Source organism: Trachurus japonicus, chromosome 13 (genome assembly GCF_045865225.1).
Source record: "Trachurus japonicus isolate A0001 chromosome 13, Traja_1.0".
NCBI lineage: Eukaryota > Metazoa > Chordata > Actinopteri > Carangiformes > Carangidae > Trachurus > Trachurus japonicus.
Genome location: NC_140919.1, coordinates 11,554,161 through 11,575,169, shown reverse-complemented (window position 1 = coordinate 11,575,169; position 21,009 = coordinate 11,554,161). Strand labels below are relative to the sequence as shown.

General features: G+C 40.2%; 1 protein-coding gene across 5 annotated transcripts in view; it reads right to left on the bottom strand.

Annotated features, from left to right (window-relative positions):
* myo18ab (myosin XVIIIA b) overlaps positions 1-21,009 on the bottom strand; it is a 157,522-nt gene that overhangs the window by 88,727 nt on the left and 47,786 nt on the right. For all 5 annotated transcript variants that reach the window (XM_085794828.1, XM_085794829.1, XM_085794830.1 and 2 more), the window contains 10 exons: positions 19,829-19,935; positions 18,615-18,791; positions 17,030-17,240; positions 15,270-15,412; positions 13,642-13,742; positions 11,806-11,869; positions 11,518-11,662; positions 5,652-5,822; positions 3,962-4,052; positions 722-914 (listed from right to left, as the gene is read on the bottom strand). In XM_085794828.1, coding sequence (XP_085650954.1) covers positions 722-914; positions 3,962-4,052; positions 5,652-5,822; positions 11,518-11,662; positions 11,806-11,869; positions 13,642-13,742; positions 15,270-15,412; positions 17,030-17,240; positions 18,615-18,791; positions 19,829-19,935 — 1,403 coding nt within the window. The remainder of the gene's footprint in view (positions 1-721; positions 915-3,961; positions 4,053-5,651; positions 5,823-11,517; positions 11,663-11,805; positions 11,870-13,641; positions 13,743-15,269; positions 15,413-17,029; positions 17,241-18,614; positions 18,792-19,828; positions 19,936-21,009) is intronic.

Below are 21,009 nucleotides of genomic sequence, written 5' to 3'. Positions count from 1 at the left end.
TGAGTTTGATGAGGGAAACCAAGAAATCCCATTAGCCTCCGTAGTGTAGCTCTGAGCAGCTTGCAGCTCTGCTCCACCGTTCTAAAAATAGCTTGCATCGACAATTAAAGGTAACGAACCTACTGCTATGACTATAGGGATTATGACAATGGGCCATTTTGCCAAAATGTTGAACTATCCCTTTAAGATGGCTTGTCTTTGAATAATGTGAAGTACCTGGAAAGAAGGGAGATTATTAAGAAGTTGGATTGATCTGTGTGTGTGTATGTAGTTACAGTATACAGCAGATCTGATGATTTATTACCTCTTTAAATATAATCTGCACAACTAACTGTGCTGTTTCAGCCTGTGAAGTGACTTCAGGACTTCTTCTAAATGTAATTCTTAAATGCATGAGCTCTAATGACTTTCCACTGTGGTGGCGGTGGAGTTGGCGGTGGAGGTGGGGATATCCGACCCTGACCAAATCCTCCAAAACCCTCCCAGAGGTGAGCCAGGAAATGAAAAGTATAAAAAAAATTGATATAATTTTACTGTAATTTGAATGAAGCAAAGATTAAATAACCCATTAAAAAAACAGAAGTCTTTTCTAACTCCAGTTTAATTTAATTAGGGGATTTTGTGCCACCACAGAGAATCTGAGGATAGAAAAAAAAAAAAAAAAACTTAATATGCTAATGTGTAATCAGCTTAAGACTGCGCTCCGTCAGCTCGGCAGCACCTCCTTGTATCTCTCCAGCTCCTGGACGAAGGTGCGTTCGTGGAACAGCGTCTGCAGCCGCTCCTGTGTGTAGTTGTGGCAGAGCTCCTCGAAGGTGGCGCCGCGCTGCTGCTGGGCCACGCGCGGGTTCTGGAAACCCGGCGTGTCCACGATCAGCAGGGAGCAGAGGGAGTGCTGACTGGACTTCAGAGCCCTGAGGGACAAAGACACAGGGAGGAGGAGGAGGAGGAGGGAGAGGAGAGGAGGAGGAGGAGGAGGAGGAGGAAGAGGAAGAGGGAGGAAGAGGAGGAGGAGGAGGAGGAAGAGGAGGAGGAGGAGGAGGAGGAGGAGGAAGAGGAGAGGAGGAGGAGAGAGGAGGAGGAGGAGGAGGAGGAGGAGGAGGAGGAGGAGAGGAGGAGGAGGAGGAGGGAGGAGGAGGAGGAGGAGGAGAGGAGGAGGAGAGGAGGAGAGGAGGAGGAGGAGGAGGAGGAGGAGGAGAGGAGGAGGAGGAGGAGGAGAGGAGAGAGGAGGAGGAGGAGGAGGAGAGGAGGAGGAGGAGGAGGAGGAGGAGGAGGAGGAGGAGGGAGGAGGAGGGAGGAGGAGGAGGAGAGGAGGAGGAGGAGAGGAGGAGGAGGAGGAGGAGGAGGAGGAGAGGAGGAGGAGGAGGAGGAGGAGGAGGAGGAGGAGGAGGAGAGGAGGAGGAGGAGGAGGAGGAGGAGGAGGAGGAAGATGTGGTGACGGAGGTTCGATGCTGCAGAAGCTGTAGGTTTCATCACGTTTACACTGAACAAGATTTAACTCTTAAACCTGATCAAACTGTGGTTGAAGTTGCAGTTCTTTTTTTTTTTTACTTTGTTTATTAAAGCAGAAGTAAGCGATCCGGTCATTTTGGCTAATGCTGCGTTCCAGGCAGGCTTTTGAAACCGTAAATTACAGCTTCAAGTCACAACTTACGACTTTGTAGCGTTTCAGGCAACCCACTCGTGTTTTTCCGACCTGTTTTACCGGTGAAAGTCACTATAACGGCCACTCGTAACTTCCGACCCGTGAACTCGTACCAGATCGAACTGGTATGACTTCACAGGTCGGAAAAACACGAGTTACGGGTTGCCTTGAACGCACCATAACGTCTTGTCAGCCGATGGAGTTAGCAGCCCCCGCCCTCGTCATGGATCTATAGGTCCTCGTCCCTATCGTCACCACATTCAGGCGCGTCCCTTGGCTGCACACACAGCCCTTCATGCCGTTCTCTCTCCTCATTGGATAAAACTTGTAGGATACGAGAAATGTTTTCTCCTCGGCTCAGAGCAGAGCAGAGTGACTGACAGACCCGTGTTTCGGTCCAAACACTCTATGTAAGTGATTGCTGTGGGAAAATATAACTATTTAAGACTTATATTAACACAAAAATATCACTTACTTCTGCTTTAAGGTTTTTCCCACAATAAAACACATACACTCAGAACAGAGTCCCCACCCCAGGAAGTGAAAATAAATAAATATATAAATACATAAATAAATAATAATAATGATAAAAAATAAAAATAAAAATAAAAATGGATGAGTAAATCTAAGACAATGTATGTTAGGCATGTCATGTCAGAATAAGGGACGTATTAACAAAAAAAAAGGAGAGAATGTTACAGAAAAACAAGAAAACAAAAAACATGAAGTACAGTACATACAGGATAGTATTTAAGCGGGTTGTCATCTGGACAGAATGAAGTCAGTGCTTGTCCTAATTAACTTGATTCATCCAGCTGATTTCTCTTCCACATATCTCAGAAAGGGTTGCCAAATCTTATTGAATTTGAAGTTGCAGTTCTGCTGCAGTGAACTAGTTTTAAATGAAGACAGATTCAATTTAGACCTTTATTTATAATCCACTTTTAGATTTGAGATTCAATTGAAACTCCTGTGATCTGGAGTTAACTAAACTAAACTTTTACAGAGGCTGCGTTTTTTTTGGAGATGAATCGAGCGGAGTCGAGTTCCTCGGAGACGGATTCAGCCCATTTCAGCTTCATAATGAAGAAGATAGCAGATCACAAAGGAGCAGTGGACCAGAACAACGATGCTCCAACATCACAAGTACTGATGATCCACTAGTCATTTTTCACCTAGCGAGTAAACAATGTGACATTTTAGTTTCAGAAAATGTCACAAATATGAATTAATTTCCCTCTGCAGTTTACTTTGGTGTTGAATGCCCATTAACTAACATAATACTGGACTTAAGTGGATACTTATACCGCCTTTTTACTTATTTATTTTATTGTGTATGTATTTAGGTTTGTTTTTTTTGTCTTTCTCCCTTATTTACTTATGTGGCTGTTTTGTTCATTCTTAATCATAGGTGGGTGGAGGATTGTTCTACATGGTTTGGGGCTTATATACTGTATGCGTGCTAATATGTATGGAAATAAATAAAGATATTGTTGGGGGGTAAAAAGAATTAATTTATGTAATTTTACTTATCACAACTTGGCTTGACTAAACTAAGTTTAAACGGTGCAACAAAGCAAAAACATTTTAAACCTGAATTAACTAATTTCAAACCTAGTTTTACTAATCTCTGATTAGAGCTAATCTTAGACTGAGTTAAACCTCGGTTGTAGCAATCAGCCGCACAGATATAAAGTCTGTTCATCCACATTCAGAGTATTTTCAAAATAAAAGTCTCCATACTAGCTGGACAAAATAAAAGAAACATTACCGGTCTTATTTTAATACATTACCTTTGTGTTTATATCAGTGGTTGTGTTGATGTAAAAATCTCACTCTTTGACTCTCATTCATAAACATATATCACATTCATTGCCGTGTTAATTAGTAATATTTCCTTGTTATGTGTCGTGTTTAATCTGAATGATGTTGTACAAGGAGCCGGTTTACACGGCTTCATTTACATAACACCACTCAATGGAAACACACAACATTCATTATTGATAATTGGATTGTGACGTGCAATAGAAAGAGCTGAGCTGTGACACCGACTGACTTCTGATCAGTTTCATTTTAAATAAACACTGTTTTTTTTCCCTTCTGAATCACTCTACATGTCACAGAAACATCTCTCTCTTTTGAAAATCTTTTGGACTCTTGTCTGAGGCTAAAAAACTTCCTATTTGCTTTGATGAATTGATTCTAACACTTTTCCTCTGATAAACAGACAGTGAACGCCTCACGACAGAGGTCACAACAGAGGTCAAAGTTATAAGTGAGTGAATCATCAGAAGAGTAAAGCCAGCGAGGTCTGACCTGTTGATGAGGGAGATGGCCAGAGTGAAGAGCTCTGAGTAGAGTCCCGACGCCATCGCCTCCAGACACTCCAGAGCTGTGACCTTAGAGGCTGAGAGACAGAGGGTCAAAGGTCATGAGAGGAGGTTTCTAATCAAACTTTACCTCCCCCCCTCCCCACACACACAGACACGCTGCTGCCTCCTGGACGGCCGACAGCCTTGGAACAAACAGCGACAGCATCTGAAGCTTGGACGGCAAACGCTGGCAAGTAAAAAAAAAACTTGAGTCTTGTTGGGCTGCGACCAGGAGGAGTTGGCCTCCAACGTTTGGCCACGGTTTTAGTCCATATACATATATCTCTTTTTTAAAATATATATTTCCACAGAAACTTCTCCAGGTTTAAAATCATAATGCAGCGTTTCAACTACGTGGTACCAGCTCGACTTGACTCGACTCTACTCGTTTCCATCAGGTAAAAGTACTGGAAGTTCTACTTCTCTGGTACCACAAGGTTTTTTGTGTGTTTTTTTTTACTTTCCTGTCCTGTTTTGGTCCTGCTTTATTATGTCGTCAGGTTTGTTCTGTCCTTTGTTTTCTGTTTGTCTGTATTTGGTCAGTGTATTGTCAGTTTTTTTTTTAAAATGTGTATGTCATTGCCTGTTTCCATTAAATAAATATTTATAAAGGGAAAAAAAAAAGAAAGGAATCGTCACTGCATCATTGCGTCATCTGTAGGGATGTTAACATATCACTTATCACTAAGATTTCAACCTCCATCATCGGCCCGTGCGGTGACAACGCAATGCGGTGAAGTTCCCTGCAGCTCTCTGGAGATTCACCGCTGGCTGATATACAGTAAGTCCTTTTGCCTCACAGGTGAAATCTAAATCTTGTCTGAGTGTAAAGTGAAGCTTCATGTTTGAACCTCCAGGCTCTAGGTACAGATGTCACCATGGCAATGAATACAGTGGGAAGCAAAAGTTTGGGAACCCCAGTTGTCTGTTAGTGTGAATAGTTCAGCCAGTGGAAGATGAAATGATCTCCAAAAGACGTAAAGTTAAACATGAAACATTATTTTGCAATATTTTCATCAATATCAGTGTATTATTTTAGTTTTCTACAGTTTTAGAGTGAAAAAGGGGAAACAAAGCAGCAGCCTGCAACAGAATGGGAAACCGAGGAGACTTGAGCTCTCAGATAACTTTGACCAAGATATCAGACAAGATATTTACTATTTACACACTGTGATAGTTTCCAAAGGGGGTGGGGGGCTACTAGCTACTAACTATGCAGGGGGCCCAAACCTTTTTTCCTTTTCTGTCATTTTTGAAAATGTAAAAGATGAAAATAAAAAAAAGTATATAGTTTAAAATGTAAAGTGAATGCATCATCTGTAATTTTATGCCTTTTGGAGATTATTACATCTTCTGCTTTTGACTCTTAACAGAAATCCCCAGGAGGGGCCAAATTTTTGCATGACACTGTAAATAGTTTTAAAATGAACAGATCAGTCTGTATTAAATTTAATTTTAGTTTATTAAGCGGCATCGCTGTGTGGTAAAGAACCTGGGACCAAAGCTGAGTCGAGTCGAGCTGGTACCACGTAGTAATTGTCCCTCATTTTACTTTCACATACTTTAATGCAAAGCTGTGACTGTCTGATTCAACAAGGAGGAGATTCAGGACTCTGGAGTTTCAGGGGTTTTACCTGAGCTGTCCCCCTGTCCGGCCTCGTCCGGCGGCCCTCTGAAGGAGGTGGAGTGCTGCAGCCCTTTGGTCTGGTGCTTGAAGATGGAGGAGGACAGTTCCTCCAAGGTGCAGCCCAGCAGGTAGGCCGCTTTCTGCGCCCACTCGTGACGGGCAAACTGCCGACGTCCCGCTAAAAACAGAGACAGTGAGAATTGTGTTTAGAATACAAGAAAGACGGTAGGTCGGCAGGCAGCGAGCAGGACGCGGGGGGAGACGGATAATGAAGAGGACAGGTGCAGAGACGTGAGGAGGGTGGAGGATGAACGGAGAAGAAAAAGGAGAAGACGCTTCTTCGACTGAAGAAAAACCGGCGTGTAGTCGCTGTCAAGCCGCATGATGCTCCTGCGTTTTCTGAGCCGCAGCTAACATGAGCTGAAGTGAAAACACACTGTAGGAGTACAAACGGAGCATCAGCCGCCGTCTTAGCCTCTAATCCAGATAAGAATTTCTCATGGCAGCTCTGTGCGCTTTCTCCAGAAAGAGGTATTTTCTCCTGGCTGAGGCTCGGGCGCCGTGGGATCAGAGTGAAAACCGAGAGTTCAGGTGCTCAGGTGGAAGTTTTGCTACCAGCAGAAGTCTCAGACCACTGTATTAGGAACCTATGCACTGTTTATTTTGATCTTTTTTTTAAGTTATTCATAGGGTTGGCAAAGGGGTGGAAAATTTCCAGTAAATTTCCGGTAAATTTCCATGGGAAATATTCCAAATTGGAAACTTTCCATGGGAATTATGGGAATTTATAGGAATTATTGGGAATTTAAGGGAATTAACTGGAAACTGGGGGTAATTTAAACAAACTGTATCATATCCAAACATAAATGTTAATGTTGTTTTGTTATAATCAGACATCCATGCAAAATAATACAATTAAAAAACATTTCACCAGATTTATTTGTGAGTAGAACTTTATCAAGTTTTAATTCTTGTATGAACAATCAATTCTTTTACTGAACAACAAAAACATGTATGTTGAGTAAAATATTACTACTTCCTTCATTTTTGTACATTTTGGATTTATTCCCATATATTCCTGTTAATTCCCATGGAAAGTTTCCAACTTTGAAAATTCCCGATATTTTGCAACCCTAGTTATTCATTTATTTTGCACGAACATATCATTTAAAAATAGTATGAACAGTTATTATGATTGGGATGTACGAAGAAATGAAAACCTCACCCCAACATAATCAAAAACCAAATTTGTTACAAATAAAGACGAGAAAATAAGGAATAATTAAATGATAATGAAGAAAGTAACAATCAACTGAGTGATTATACAGTGTGATATAACGTTTACGCGAGCAGGTATCTAATGAGCCAATCGTTAGGCTTCAGTAGTGATTAAAATCAGGTCATGTTCATATGAAACATCTGATCTCAGTGACTTTAAATCTTGTTCTGTCACATCCCCTAATAAGAATCAAGGGTTTTTAGTTTACTGCATCCACTCACATCTTTCTAATGTTCTTAACGGCCCAGTTGAAATCTGGTGTCCCTCAAGGCTCAGCTCTCGGCCCCCTCCTGTTTTCCAAATACATGCTATTTCTTTGTCATTCAAAGTTACAATTACCCCCCCCCCACTTGTGACAAATCTGTTGTAGAGGCTCAACATTTTACTGTTAAACAATTAACTTAAATATACTATGCAGTAAATTGTTGGAAGATGTCAATAAAATAAGTCAAAATAATAAAATAAAAAAGTTTAAAGATTCTATCTCCAGTGGATTGACCGATGCAAGGACATCATTTCTAGATGAAACCGGAAAGTTTGAAGCCACGAAAAAGTCTCGACATCGGTTCTTATCACTGAGACTGAGACTCAGATCAGAGGATTTATCGATCAGGCCTCGATTAGAGCCGCTTAGACTCACCGAGGTTTAACAGCGACTCACACATGAAGGAGCGGCTGCTTCCTTCAAACACCATCACAGTCGTTTTAACGTGTTAGTATGTCGTGCTTTAAAGAGCTGAACCGACGTGGAGCGAAACACGTCACTGAAAACAACGGGACGCGAGCTGGGGGGGGGGGTAAGGGGGGTGGGGGGCATCTCCATTTGGTCTGGAGGCAATTCAAAGCCCGTGTGTTCGACCGAAACCGTGGCAACATGACAGCGTGTGCAGCCAGCAAATCAAAGAGAGCTGAGACACAGAGCCAGGGAATCAACAGGAGGAGCCCCTGCCAGGCGGGAACTTAGTGAGCAGACGAGGGGGGACGAGGGGGGGGGCGGGGGGTATACAAGTTCTGTGTTGGAAAAGTCCAAACGCTAACTAGAGAAGAGAAAATGAACAAGCGTCACTTTGCGGCGGCGGTGGCGGCGGCTGGGGAGCTGAACGTGGGCGCCATCAGAGAGACGGAGTTTAAAGGGACAGAGAAGTTCTGATCCCTCAGATTTTCATCTGACGAGGAAAACAGAGGAAGGGGAGACGAAGAGGGAGGAGGGGAGAGGAGGGAGGGGGGTAAGTGTCTGAAGGCAACAGGCAAACACAAGGGAGGAGGTGAGGAGAGGAGGAGGAGGAGGAGGAGGGGGAGAAACAATACAAAACGCTAATGACTTAAGGCCTGGGAGGAATGATAAAGGCATTAAGACAGAAAACACAAACAAGAAACGGCTCTGAAGGAAAGTTTTCTAAATGAAACACAGTCAACAACTCGTGAGCTTTTTCTCTTCTTCCCATTTACCTTCATCTCCGTCTGCGTTTGATAGGACGCGGCATGCAAACATGCAAGTAGAGAGAGAGAAGGGGAGAGGGAGGGAGGGTTAGAGAGAACAGGTCATGAATCCATCACTTCACAGGTAAAAAACATAAACATTAGTATTAAACATCATCATCATCATCATCATCATCATGCTCTGAGAGAGAGTTACACATGAAACAACAAGACCCCGGTTTGTATTAGTGGATGTGAATGTTAAAGCTACAGAGAGGAGGGGGAGGGGGGGGTTCAAGGAAAAGACTCAAGGGAATAAGTAGAGTTAGGATGATGATCAATTATACTGGATATCACAATATTGTTATACATCTATAGATTTATACATGTCAGGGGCAGTATATGTTAATACACTTTTCCTTTCCTCTGTTTCTTTGTACTGTTTATGTGTGTGGGGTATTGTATTATTTTTATTCTGTCTTTTTTTTTTTAGATTGTATTTATTTATTTACACAGATGTAAAACCAAAGTTGATACAGGAAAATAAAAAAAAACAAATATAAACACTAAACACATTGGAGTTACTGTCTGTTCCCGTTTTCTTTTTCTCAATCAACTCTTGTGCTTTGTCGCTGTTCGGTCTTAAATATTGTCCATTTTTATTCTGTTTTGTCTTTTAAATATTTATATTAAGCTGATTTTAATGTGAGTTTTTACGTTGGTGTTTGTATGTCTAACTATTGTGGAGCCCAAACTAATGACAATTTTCTGTCCTTGCAATAAACAATAACGTTTTTTGAATTGAATTGAATCCGTATCTTTACTCTCTTTTCTTACTGTAAACCTGAGTGATGAGGAAGCAGCTTTAGAGTGAAAACATCACCCAACGCTGCTGCTGTTTCCTCAGTGAGAACATTCACAGGTCAAGTCTGACACCTGGTGGACGTTTGGAGAAACACAACTCCAGTCTGATTGGTTTTATTTTTATTTTTTTTAACCTGTGTGAAACAGATTTACATTCAATCCTGCACCGTTTCCAGTCACCTGTTGTCATTAATGTTGGAGTAATGAGGTGAGGGACATGAGGGGACGGTCAGCAGGACAGAGAAGTGATGGACTGAGTAGAATATATCCGTATTGAAAATGTGCCAAGTTGTATTTGCGGTGTAGAGATTAGAAGACAGGAAATAACTTCATGTTGTAGCCATTTTAAGTATTTAAACCATAATTTCTATTTGTTGCACGCACATCTGTTATATTTATATAATTTGACTTGGTAGTTTGTGTTTTTTAGAAATTCACTACGTCACTGCAGCAACACATTATTTGTATACACGTCACCGGGGGGCGTGGAAAGCTAGAACAATGTTGGACAGGTGGGGGTCGGTGGTTACATACAGTTTTTGACCACAACTATTGTATATTGTCCATTGTCCAAAATATTTTCCATGTATATCAACATATGTGGCAGTTTATTTTATTGTGTCTCATGCTTATATCTATTTATTTCTATTTTTAATACTATTTTATCTTAGAAAAAAAAAAACTTTTGCGAACAGATTAAATAGATACAGACTAAAGAGAGATGTTGTAGGAAAACTTCCTGTGTCTGGACACCTTTCACAATAAGAGCTTTAAAGTTCTGTACCATCCTTTGTTTAAATCTACAACACACAGACTCACTGGTCCTTTGTATTTACATAATGTCATGTCTGAAAAAATGACAAAACACTGTTCTTCACTAACTCCTCTACAGCTTTGACACTTAATGTTTGAATCTTTACACATTGTGTGTTTTATTGCTGTTTTAAAGGCTGATTGAACATCTCACTGTGGGACAACAGCAAATGCATCGTCCCATTAAATGATATTTTGAAGAGATTTACTGTAAGCTTCTCATCTGCACAGCGACATGTTTTCCAGACGGGCCTAATGAGTGGTGAAGTCAGCTCTAATGTCTGCTGTTAATTTCATTTAAAACCTCACAGGAGAATAAAGTCAATAGATGTTACAGTGCATTTGGTTTCAATTCAAAACACCACATGATGTGATGCGTTGACTGACATCACGGTCTTTACGTTACACTGAACAGGAACTGGTTCAGGAGATGAACTCTCTGGGATGTTGGTTTTCTCACAGACTGAAATTTTTACAGCTCGACTTTCCTCTCTCAGTGTTTCTGTAGAACTTTTTCCTTTTTGCTCCCTTTTGGGAATATTTGTCTCCATCTCATTCTGATCTGGGAAACAGAGCTCCTACAAGGGAACAGACAGCTACTATAGAAATGTCTGACATCTATATTCTCATCATGTAACAACACGTCATGAATTCCTCATAGTGATGTCACCATTATACATTTTCTTGGTGTGATTATTGTCAGAGAAATAATCACGGTGTTACGATTATCACGATTATTATGCATTAAAGGGATAGTTCAACATTTTGGCAAACTGGCCCATTGCCATAATCGCTATAGTCATAGCAGTAGGTTCGTTAACTTTAGTTGTCGGTGCAAGCTGTTTTTAGAACGGCGGAGCAGAGCCGTGAGCTGCTCAGAGCTACGCTACGGAGGCTAATGGGATTTCTTGGTTTCCCTCATCAAACTCATCAAATACACAATCCAACAACTCCAAAACGCTCTGGTGGACAAGTTGTGACCTGCACATTCACCACACTATGAGATAATAACACAACGTTACCAGACAGAGTTGTTTTAGAGGGAAATTCATGCAAAACCGCTGATGCATGTTGCGTTCAGGGACAGTTTTTCAGCAAGCAGTCTCTGTATTTACCTCTAAAAACCTCTGTCTGGTAACGTTCTGTTATTATCTCATATTATCTCTTGTGTTTGTCATATATACCAAATGTTTACGTTTATTTTAATCGTTTTTTGTTTTGTTTTGGGTTTTTTTTTAAATAGAAATGACAGGCTAACATTTAATTTCCTACCAATTCAATGTTACGTTAGTTAAATGGACCAGTATTCTGTGCATTATCTTTATTTTGGTGCACATTTGCCGACATGGCTGCGACATACAATCCTTTTTGGGAAGTGACGGTATTTCGGAATCTTTACTTTATTAATTGTGGCTTTTAATACAACGGTTAATTGTGAAAACAAGTTACGTGTTCACAGTCAGTCAGTCAGTCAGTCAGTCAGTCAGGAGTTTCCTACCTTTAGTGGCTCCCGCGGCCCCCAGGTGGTAGATGGAGCCCAGGATGAGCCACAGAGCTTTCTGCTCCTCACTGGAGATGCCCAGCACCTTCATGGCCGCCTGCAGCTTGGTGAACTGCTGCGCCGCTCGCTGCTTGTCCTCAGGCTGCAGAGGGTCACAACAGCTACTTCAAACATGCTCATTTATCAATAAACACATATAAAATAATTTATCAAGTCCATGCAACCTGATCAGATCAATATCAGCTGGACTTTATAACTGGTTTGTTTCAGATCAGCTGTGTTCACCTTCGACTGTGGAACGATCCCAAAAGCGCTGTTTTCAGCCAAGTGGTTAAAGTGCAGCTCAGTTCTGGAAGAGAGAGAGAAGAGTTTGTGTTAAAGCTCCATACAATATAAAGGTAGATGTTTGTGTTAAAGCTCCATACAATATAAAGGTAGATGTTTGTGTTAAAGCTCCATACAGTATAAAGGTAGATGTTTGTGTTAAAGCTCCATACAGTATAAAGGTAGATGTTTGTGTTAAAGCTCCATACAATATAAAGGTAGATGTTTGTGTTAAAGCTCCATACAATATAAAGGTAGATGTTTGTGTTAAAGCTCCATACAGTATAAAGGTAGATGTTTGTGTTAAAGCTCCATACAGTATAAAGGTAGATGTTTGTGTTAAAGCTCCATACGGTATAAAGGTAGATGTTTGTATTAAAGCTCCATACAGTATAAAGGTAGATGTCCATGTGTAGTGTGATTATAAAGCAGCTCTAGCTTCTATATTAATACTGTGAAAGTATCAAAGCCTCAGTCCACAGAGAAATGCACACAGCCTGTATTCAGAAACTGAGGTTGTGTCCGAAATCATTCACTCATTCCCTCCTCCCTACTCCCTATATAGTGAATTCAATATAGTGGACTATATAGTGGACTCACTGGTCAAATAAAAAAACACTTTCGGACACTACTCCGCCGCACAGTTAATGACGTATTACGTCGCGTAATTAAAACGTTCCGACAGCGATTGTAACAGTTGGTGCAGGTACCATGGATACAACCATGGCAACGGCCGGTGTAGAGAAGTAAGCAATACATTCAGCGGTAATATATATATATTTAAGCATCAAAGATGTTCAATCAAACCCACATAGTTTGAAACAACATTCAAAACACACACAGCCAGTGTCACAACTAAGCATAATGTCCGCTAGCTTAATGCTAACGTTAATGTAAAACACCATAGACGGGCTAACAGAAATTAGCATCGCTATCCAGAGTCTGTGGTCAGTTTATAACACTTGTTAGGAAATTTGCTCCGACGTTTGTTGTGTGAGTCTGTGGAAGCCGTGACCGGAAAACTCTGGCAGCTGGACACATTTATTGAGGCTGCTGCACTACTGCATTTATTTGGTAGCTACACCGGTCGTTCTGGACCGGTGTGTTAACGGCGTCGATCCGTGACCGCAATGCATGATGGGATATCTTGCTCCGGTTAGTGACCATCGGATGCTCACTACATTTCGCGGTGAATTGTGGGATAGATTCAGTGCACTATATAGTGAACATTAATAATCACTAAACATTCGGACACCACTACAAAATGGCGTGGCCACTATATAGTGCACTATATAGTGAGTAGGGGGTGATTTCGGACACAGCCTGAGCCTTAAAACCAGCCGTCAGGACTTCCTGTCACTTTGTGATGTCACAACTAAGCCCCGCCCCCTCACCACCTGGACCCAACATTCAATACATTGCAGGATTTGGTTTCTCTGAGTGTTTTATTCTGAAATCTGCTCTATTTTTTTATTGGATCACTTAGAAAACAGTCAGCCAATCAGAAGAGAGACTCAGAGCCTCCTCCTCTCTTCTGATTGGCTGACACTGACCTGTTGTTACTAGAGCTCCAGAGTAAAGCTGAGAGAGGAGATGGAAAACTACACTGAGATGGTTTTATATCTTCTCATGGATCAACACTTCAAAATAATACTTTGAACTGTTTTATCTATTTTACTGGCATTGGAGACAATTCACAAAAAAACAGCTCCTGCTTTATCACACATCTTCTAAATTAAGATAATAACAATAATAATAATAATAATAATGATAAGTTGCTTGTGGACTTGCTGTCACCTCAGGGTGCTGTCGGCTCCGGCCATCATGTAGTAGAAGATGTTGAAGGTTGATTCTCCTTCAGGCCGTCTGCTCACCCTCAGTTTGTCCAGCAGCATCGTCTGAGCAGGAGGAGACAGGGACAGACAGTCAGGGTATATCCTGAGTAGGGTCGGGTATCGGTGGGGTTTTTTCCGATACCGGTTACTACTCTGTATTTTTTAAACGGTTCCGGTGCCTAAACGGTACTTGAACGGTACTTTTAAAAAAACCTAAAAATGCACACATTTCGTCAACAAAACAACGCCTTTTTATTTCCAGAGCCAAATTGAAAACAACATTATAAATACAACATAAAAATAAACTATTATTAAATAAAAGTCACACAATTTACATAATATCAGATACAACAATACTGTATCGAAAAATATAATAATGGAGATTAATGAGGAGCTCCATCTTAAAACTTTAAGTGGAAGTAATCATTGTGGTAACACCTTAAATATCAAAATAGATACAAATATAAAACATACCCATCATTTTCGGACTATTGAGTGCACCAGCTAAATTTTAAAAGAAAATACATTTTGTACATATACATATAGGCCGCACTTGAATATATATTTTGTAACATTAGATAGGTTTAAGTAGTTATCATTTTTAAGGAGAGGTGGTGGGAGTCTATAAGTTTTACTTCTTCTCACTCCTTTTTGAATATGAATTTCTATATCTCATGTTAAATGTTTTGTCTTATTGTCTTTTTATATATATATATATATATATTTGAAATAAACTTCAATCAATAAGCCACAGGTTTTCATGTTGTAAGATGAGATATTTACACAGAAAGACAGTAGGGAACTGTGCAAGTCCGCTCGCTTTTTACCCAGGGGGCAAAGCAAAAAAACGGACACGGAGCGTTTTAAAAGGTTTGACACCAGAAATGATATCTAGGAACTTCAAGGATTAAAACCTGGGTGGACAACCCGGTCAACTAGCTACTGGAAAGCTACAGGGGGGCAAAACCCCTCTTCTTGGGTCATTTTGCTGGCGAAATTATGTAAATGCAAATATTTAGGTACTACAATGGCATAAATAGTCATACAACTATAACATTTGGCAGAGAGTATCTTGACACATAGGGGGAGGCATGAAAAAAAAAGATTCTGGGGTTTGTTGCAACTCGATTTCAAGATATCACCCTCAACATCCCAAAAAATACCAAAAAAAGTGCTGTTTGCCTGACAAATTCTCATTAAAATTATTATTTTTCAGCACTTTATGGAGAATATCTATGCCTAACATGTATATAGAAAACTTCCTTAATTCTATAATAGCTTCCATTTGAGTCCAAGCTGGTTTTGGCCCCTGTAGCTTTCCAGCAGCTAGTTGACCGGGTTGTCCATCCAGGTTTTAATCCTTGAAGTTCCTAGATCTCATTTCTGGTGTCAAACCTTTTACAACGCTCTGTGTCCGTTTTTCAAAAAACTGGGATTTTGCCCCCTGGGTATTTCCGCTGTTTTGGTTGCTTTTATTCGGTCCGTTTACGTCGGAACCAGTTCCATACTCATACTGGGTTTCGGTACCCAGCCCTAATCCTGAGTCGGTGTGTGTGTGTGTGTGTGTGTGTGTGTGTGAGTGTGTGTCACCTGGATGGAGGCGGAGGCCACCTGCCCGGCCTGGTCGAAGTCGAGCGACACCACGTGGGAGAAGTGGCTGGCGTTGGTGTTCATGGCCGTGGAGCTGTTGCCAAACGCTTCCAGGATGGTGTAGACGGCCTGCCACTTCTCAGCTGTGACACACAAACACAAACACAAGAAAACACATTTCAGGACACAAACACACAAACACACACAGACACACACGTGGTGGCAGTGAGCCCGCTGCAGCTAATTATACACCGTGCTGATCATAAACTGAAGCCAAGCTGACAGGAACACCGGCTCTACAGCAGATGGTGGGATGCAGGACGTGTTACCGTGGGAGACGTGTCTCTGCAGCCTGGACACTGGTTCATTTTAATCAGCGTTCACACACACACACACACATACAAACACACACACACACTGATATAATGAATGACAGAACTGCTCCTGTTTATTTTAACCTGAGTCGTATTTTCATAATTTGGGAAAAATAACTAAAGATAAAAATGAAATTATCAGTTTCATCTTCAACTTTGACCTAATGTTAAGAGTTACTTATCGTTACTGCATCGAAATACACAAATTAATTCAGTTTGGCAGCAGATATTCACATAAATAAAGGCTAAATACATAAACAAGTAATAAAATGTGCATAGAAACATAAATGATATATGAATGAATGTTTATTGTTGATTAGAGCGACCTGTCGGCTGATGAGAAACTTCTTTATAAACTTGTTGGCAACAAACTAAATCGTCAGATTCACCTCCAAAATTAATGTGAAGTTCAAATCCATCACTAACGATGGAAACCAGTTTCCTTCAGCCTCCTAATGTGAATCTCACTAAAGTAAAAAAAAAAAAAGTCGGCTCAGAAGGAACAGCATCAAAACTCACAACGAATTAGGATTTGTTCATTGAATCCTGTTGACACAAAGGTCCTCGTATACCTTTGTGTTCTCTACAGATTTATTTTTGCATGATTAGATGTTTTTTTCGCTTTCAGTTTCCGTTCTATTTTATAAACCTTTAGATCTTTGTTTGTCTGTTTTTGATGTGACCCTGAGAGTTTTTCATAAATATACAATTCAAATGTGCAATGGGGAAAAAAAGTGCTGCCACCTGTCATGTCCAGGATTATGTATTTAGCAAAATAGGAAAACATGGTATATTTATATGTATAATATGTTGTATATTTTTTATAGATATATAAATATATATGTGTTATTATAATGTATATGCTGCAGAATGAATCTATATGCTGTAGAATGAAGGTATATGCAATATGATATGAAGTTTAAGTTGATTGTGGAATAATGTATACATATATATATAATATGTAGATATGGATGCAATATGGATTAGTATGTGATTGATTACTAACAAAAAATGTATAAACTTTTTTTTTTCACTTTCACTCTGTTTTTGTTTTGTTAGGTGAGGCGTATTGCTCACTTGTTTTTTGTTTTCTTTGTTTTTAATTTTTTATAATGTTTCTGTTTTTGTATTCTTGACTGTATATTTGATACAGTTGGACCCCTGGAAGAATAGCTGTGGCTTTGCTGCAGCTAATGGGGATCCGAATAATAAACTAAACTAATGTGATGTGCCTATGAACTACACTGTGAATCAGTTTAGTATTTTCTCCTGCAGCAGCCATTAAACTGTGGACAGATGTTGTCTCGTCTTTATGTCCACATCTGTTTGACTCTGACGGGTTAGTGTACGATGTTCACATTCAGCTTCAGACCATGGGTGTTTTACCAGAGAAGATCTTGCCCGTGCTGCCGGCGATGGAGACCAGGTACTGCAGCAGGTGCTGACAGTTGGTGGTCTTTCCGCTGCCGGACTTCCCCAGCAGCACGATGGACTGGTCCTGCCGTGTGGTCAGCAGGTTGCGGTACGCAGACTGGGCCACAGAGTAGATGTGAGGGGCCGAGTCCTCGCGCCGGCAACCTTTAAACATGTGCATCACCTGATGGAGGAGGAAGAGGAGGAGGAGGAGGAGACAGAAACAGAGAGAGGTGATAGATTAGTGAAACAGGAAATACACACATCAAGGTTTAAACACATGTTTATATAGAGATCATGTTTCTACGGAAGCCCAGAGAGACAAGTCCACTTTTATCTGTTTTTGATTTTTTCAGCATCATTTCCAAAATATCTGCCAGGTCGGATGTTTTTGTTCCAGCACATCATTAATAAAAAGATACAATTATGATGAAAAACTGAAAAAATAAATAAAAATCTTATTCTCAGACTGCATAAAGTTTTTTTTATTTCCATGCCTAAACCATTTGTGTGTCAGGAGGTTTGTTGTTGTAATACTCAGTTTGGCCACAAGAGGCTGAAGCAGCACCTCTCTCTCTCTAAAACCACATCCATGTGTCTTTACAGGGGATTTTTTTTTTTCTCTGTGTTCTCTAACTACATTTATTACATTTTTAGTGTCATCAGAAGTGATATTAAAGGACTGTTCTGTCTTTCTTTTGGAGTAGAAACATATTTTAGTCACAAGTCTTTCTGCCCATGAGGCTTTAGAAAGTCAGGTGAGGAAACTAAAAGTGAGATATTTAAGAACCCCCTCCATAACAAATTTGGGACTGTCCAAAGTTGAAAAACTATTGGGAAGGGATTCAGAAAGAATTATTCTCTATATTAAACATTGATTTACCTCTGACCCCACAATTTTATATCATAGGAGCACTCCCTAAGGGAAGATGGAAAAAGGAAGCTGTATCTATTAACATGTCCTAGCTAAGCTGTTTGCCAAACTGTGACTGTTCAGTTTATACATTTCATGAATAACTTTGTTTTTTCGTATGTAGCAGAAAGAAAAATCTGATGTAAACTAAAAGATATGTGTAAATACATACATGAACGCCAATAAATACTTGGTTAAAAAAAAAGAAAGTCTAGATCCTGGTTTATTTTTACTTAATCTTTCAGGAGAAAAAACTCCTGTACAAGTTACTTCTCTTAGCTCTGCATTTTATTTCAGTGGATCAAGCCCAGACCCCCATCGGTTAACCAGTAGTATTGAGAGATATTTAAAGTTCTGCCATGGAGCGTCTGAGTTCAGTTTTAAAATGCTATCTCTCAAGTCACAGTCCATGTATAATGTCTAAACTGTAAACTCTGCAGAACATTCCATGTAAGGACTATTTAAAAATGAATAAAATACTTGGTTTAAAAAAAAGAAAGTCAGGAGAGATGGTGCATGGAGCTTCTATTTATAGACGTCTATAACATCAGTGCCTTTTCTTGCCTTGTGCAGCCAAAACACAAACGTCAGACTGTGTGTATAACTCATGTGAGCTGTGTGTGTGTGTGTGTGTGTGTGTGTCACCTTCTCAGAGTACATGGAGGGCGTGCTGAGGGGGTTGATGACCACCATGTTGGGCCCGGCGTAGGTGTGGTTGAGGTTTCCTCCGTAGCGCTGGCGCAGACAGTTCATCACGCTGGACTCGTTCAGGTAGAGCAGCGAGGCCAAGTCCTCGGAGCGGTCGTACGAGGGAGGGTTGGCCTGAACACACACAGAGAGAGAGAGAGAGATGATGAGTGGTTGACCTTTGACCTGTCTGACTGTGAACTGAAGTGAGTGTGAGCGCTGGGGATGCTGGGAAATGACCCAGAGGAAGGATAGATAGATAGATAGATAGATAGATAGATAGATAGATAGATAGATAGATAGATAGATAGATAGATAGATAGATAGATAGATAGATAGATAGATAGATAGATAGATAGATAGATAGATAGATAGATAGATAGATAGATAGATAGATAGATAGATAGATAGATAGATAGAAAAATGAAAACAAAAAAACAATAGTTTGAGACTATTGTCTTGTCTGAATAAATGTGAATGTTCCCTTTTCACTGTTGCAGAAGAAGGAGAAACATGGAGAGACTCCTACAGCCTCAGAAAGTTCTGCGTGAAACTCTGTCAAATAAAGAACAAATGAAACTGAGGCGCAGCACAAACTCTCTATTTTCTCAGAGTCCGTGTTTTCATTTCTTTTTTTTCTTTTGTTTTATTGATTCGGTCTTGCTAATTTCATGATTATTTTGTGTAATTTGTTTATAATTGTGTGTGTTTCTTTTAAATCTTGTAATCAGGACATCATTGAAAAAGAGAGTCTGCTCTCTACTGTCTTCCCATTTCAAAGGACAGGGTGGGGTCGGGTCGAATATTCGAAGAATGGTCAAATATTTCCCGGTGATAATTAAATAGTGCTTTTGCTTGAAATAGATAGAAAGATAGATACTTAAGTGATCCTTCACAGGAAATTGCAATTGTTATTGTTACAGCAGCTGTGTACTCAATCATTCATTCATTGTAATATGGAATTGGAAAATTAAAAAAACACAGATCTATCTAAAGAATGACAGACTTATCTTCAATATGAATTAAGATAAAGACACCCCATAATCTAAAAGAGCCTGCTGTCTGCTGTCTTCCAGCCTCTGAGCGTCAGGCCTGATTCTACCTGACAGCTGATGAGGCGAGCTGCAGTGTGCAGAAGCAGAGCAGCTGGATCATCACCACCTCCCTCTCACCTTCTCTATGTCGTCCTCGTCCACGTCCAGCACCGTCCCATCGTGCTCCAGTTTGATCTTGACTTTGCCCTCTGGCAGAGCGCCGGCCTCCGTCTTCACCACGGTGGCTGTGTGGAGAAACAACTCCGTTACTGTAGCAACCACAGCCTCACAGATACAGATACGACCTTTGACCTCCCGGTGACAGAACCTCGTCCTGTCTTAATGCTCCTGGACTCAATAATATAATATATATATAATAATATATATATAATATCTCTCAAACTGTGACAGGAACGGATCGATGACCCGTCTCTCTCTATTCTTATCACAATAAAGAGAACTGGGTCCCCACTTTCCATAAACCATAAATAAAAAGTGGAACAGCTGTTAATGTTAAAATTAGCTATGTATCAAAAGCAAAACTCTTGTTTTGACGTGTTTTTAAAACCATTAATTTCTTTAGTTGTCACTGCTGTGTTGTTTTTTTTACTTTACTGTTATTATTATTACAGATTACAATCCACAGCAGGCATTAACCTTTTGATTTAAAGTTATCATTAAGAAATATACAGTGTATCAAAACACAGTGTTTTTGATTGTTGTTATGATGTTAAATAAATTGGAGCGTTGCATTTTACATGTTGTAGCTGCTGTGAATTAGCAACAATGAAATATATATTAAGTGTATATATCATATATATATCATATATATATACACACACACACACAGACATAAAATATATATGTGTGTGTAGAGGGAGACAAACAGCAGCAATGTAATATATATTATATATAGTTAGTGTATATAAATGTGACTGATGTTGTCTGGCCTGCCCTGAGCGGGTTTCGAACCCGGGTCTCCCGCACCGCTAACCGCCACACACCGTCACTTCTCCTTACTGGTACCTTGTGACTGCGACTATACCCGCGGGCCTCCGTTACATAAATATATATATATATATATATATAATATGTATGTGTGTAAGAAAGAAACAAAACAAACCAGAAACAGGAACAAAAAGCAGAACAACAATGTAACTGAACCAGAATGACAGAGGGATGTACAGGAGGCTGGTAGAGTAACAAACGGGTGCATTTACATGAGGAAACTCTGTCCAGGAAGTTATTCTAATTTTAAAAACACGTTGGTTTGGAAACCAGGAAACACTTTCCAAACAGTGAGAGTAGACTGACAAAAA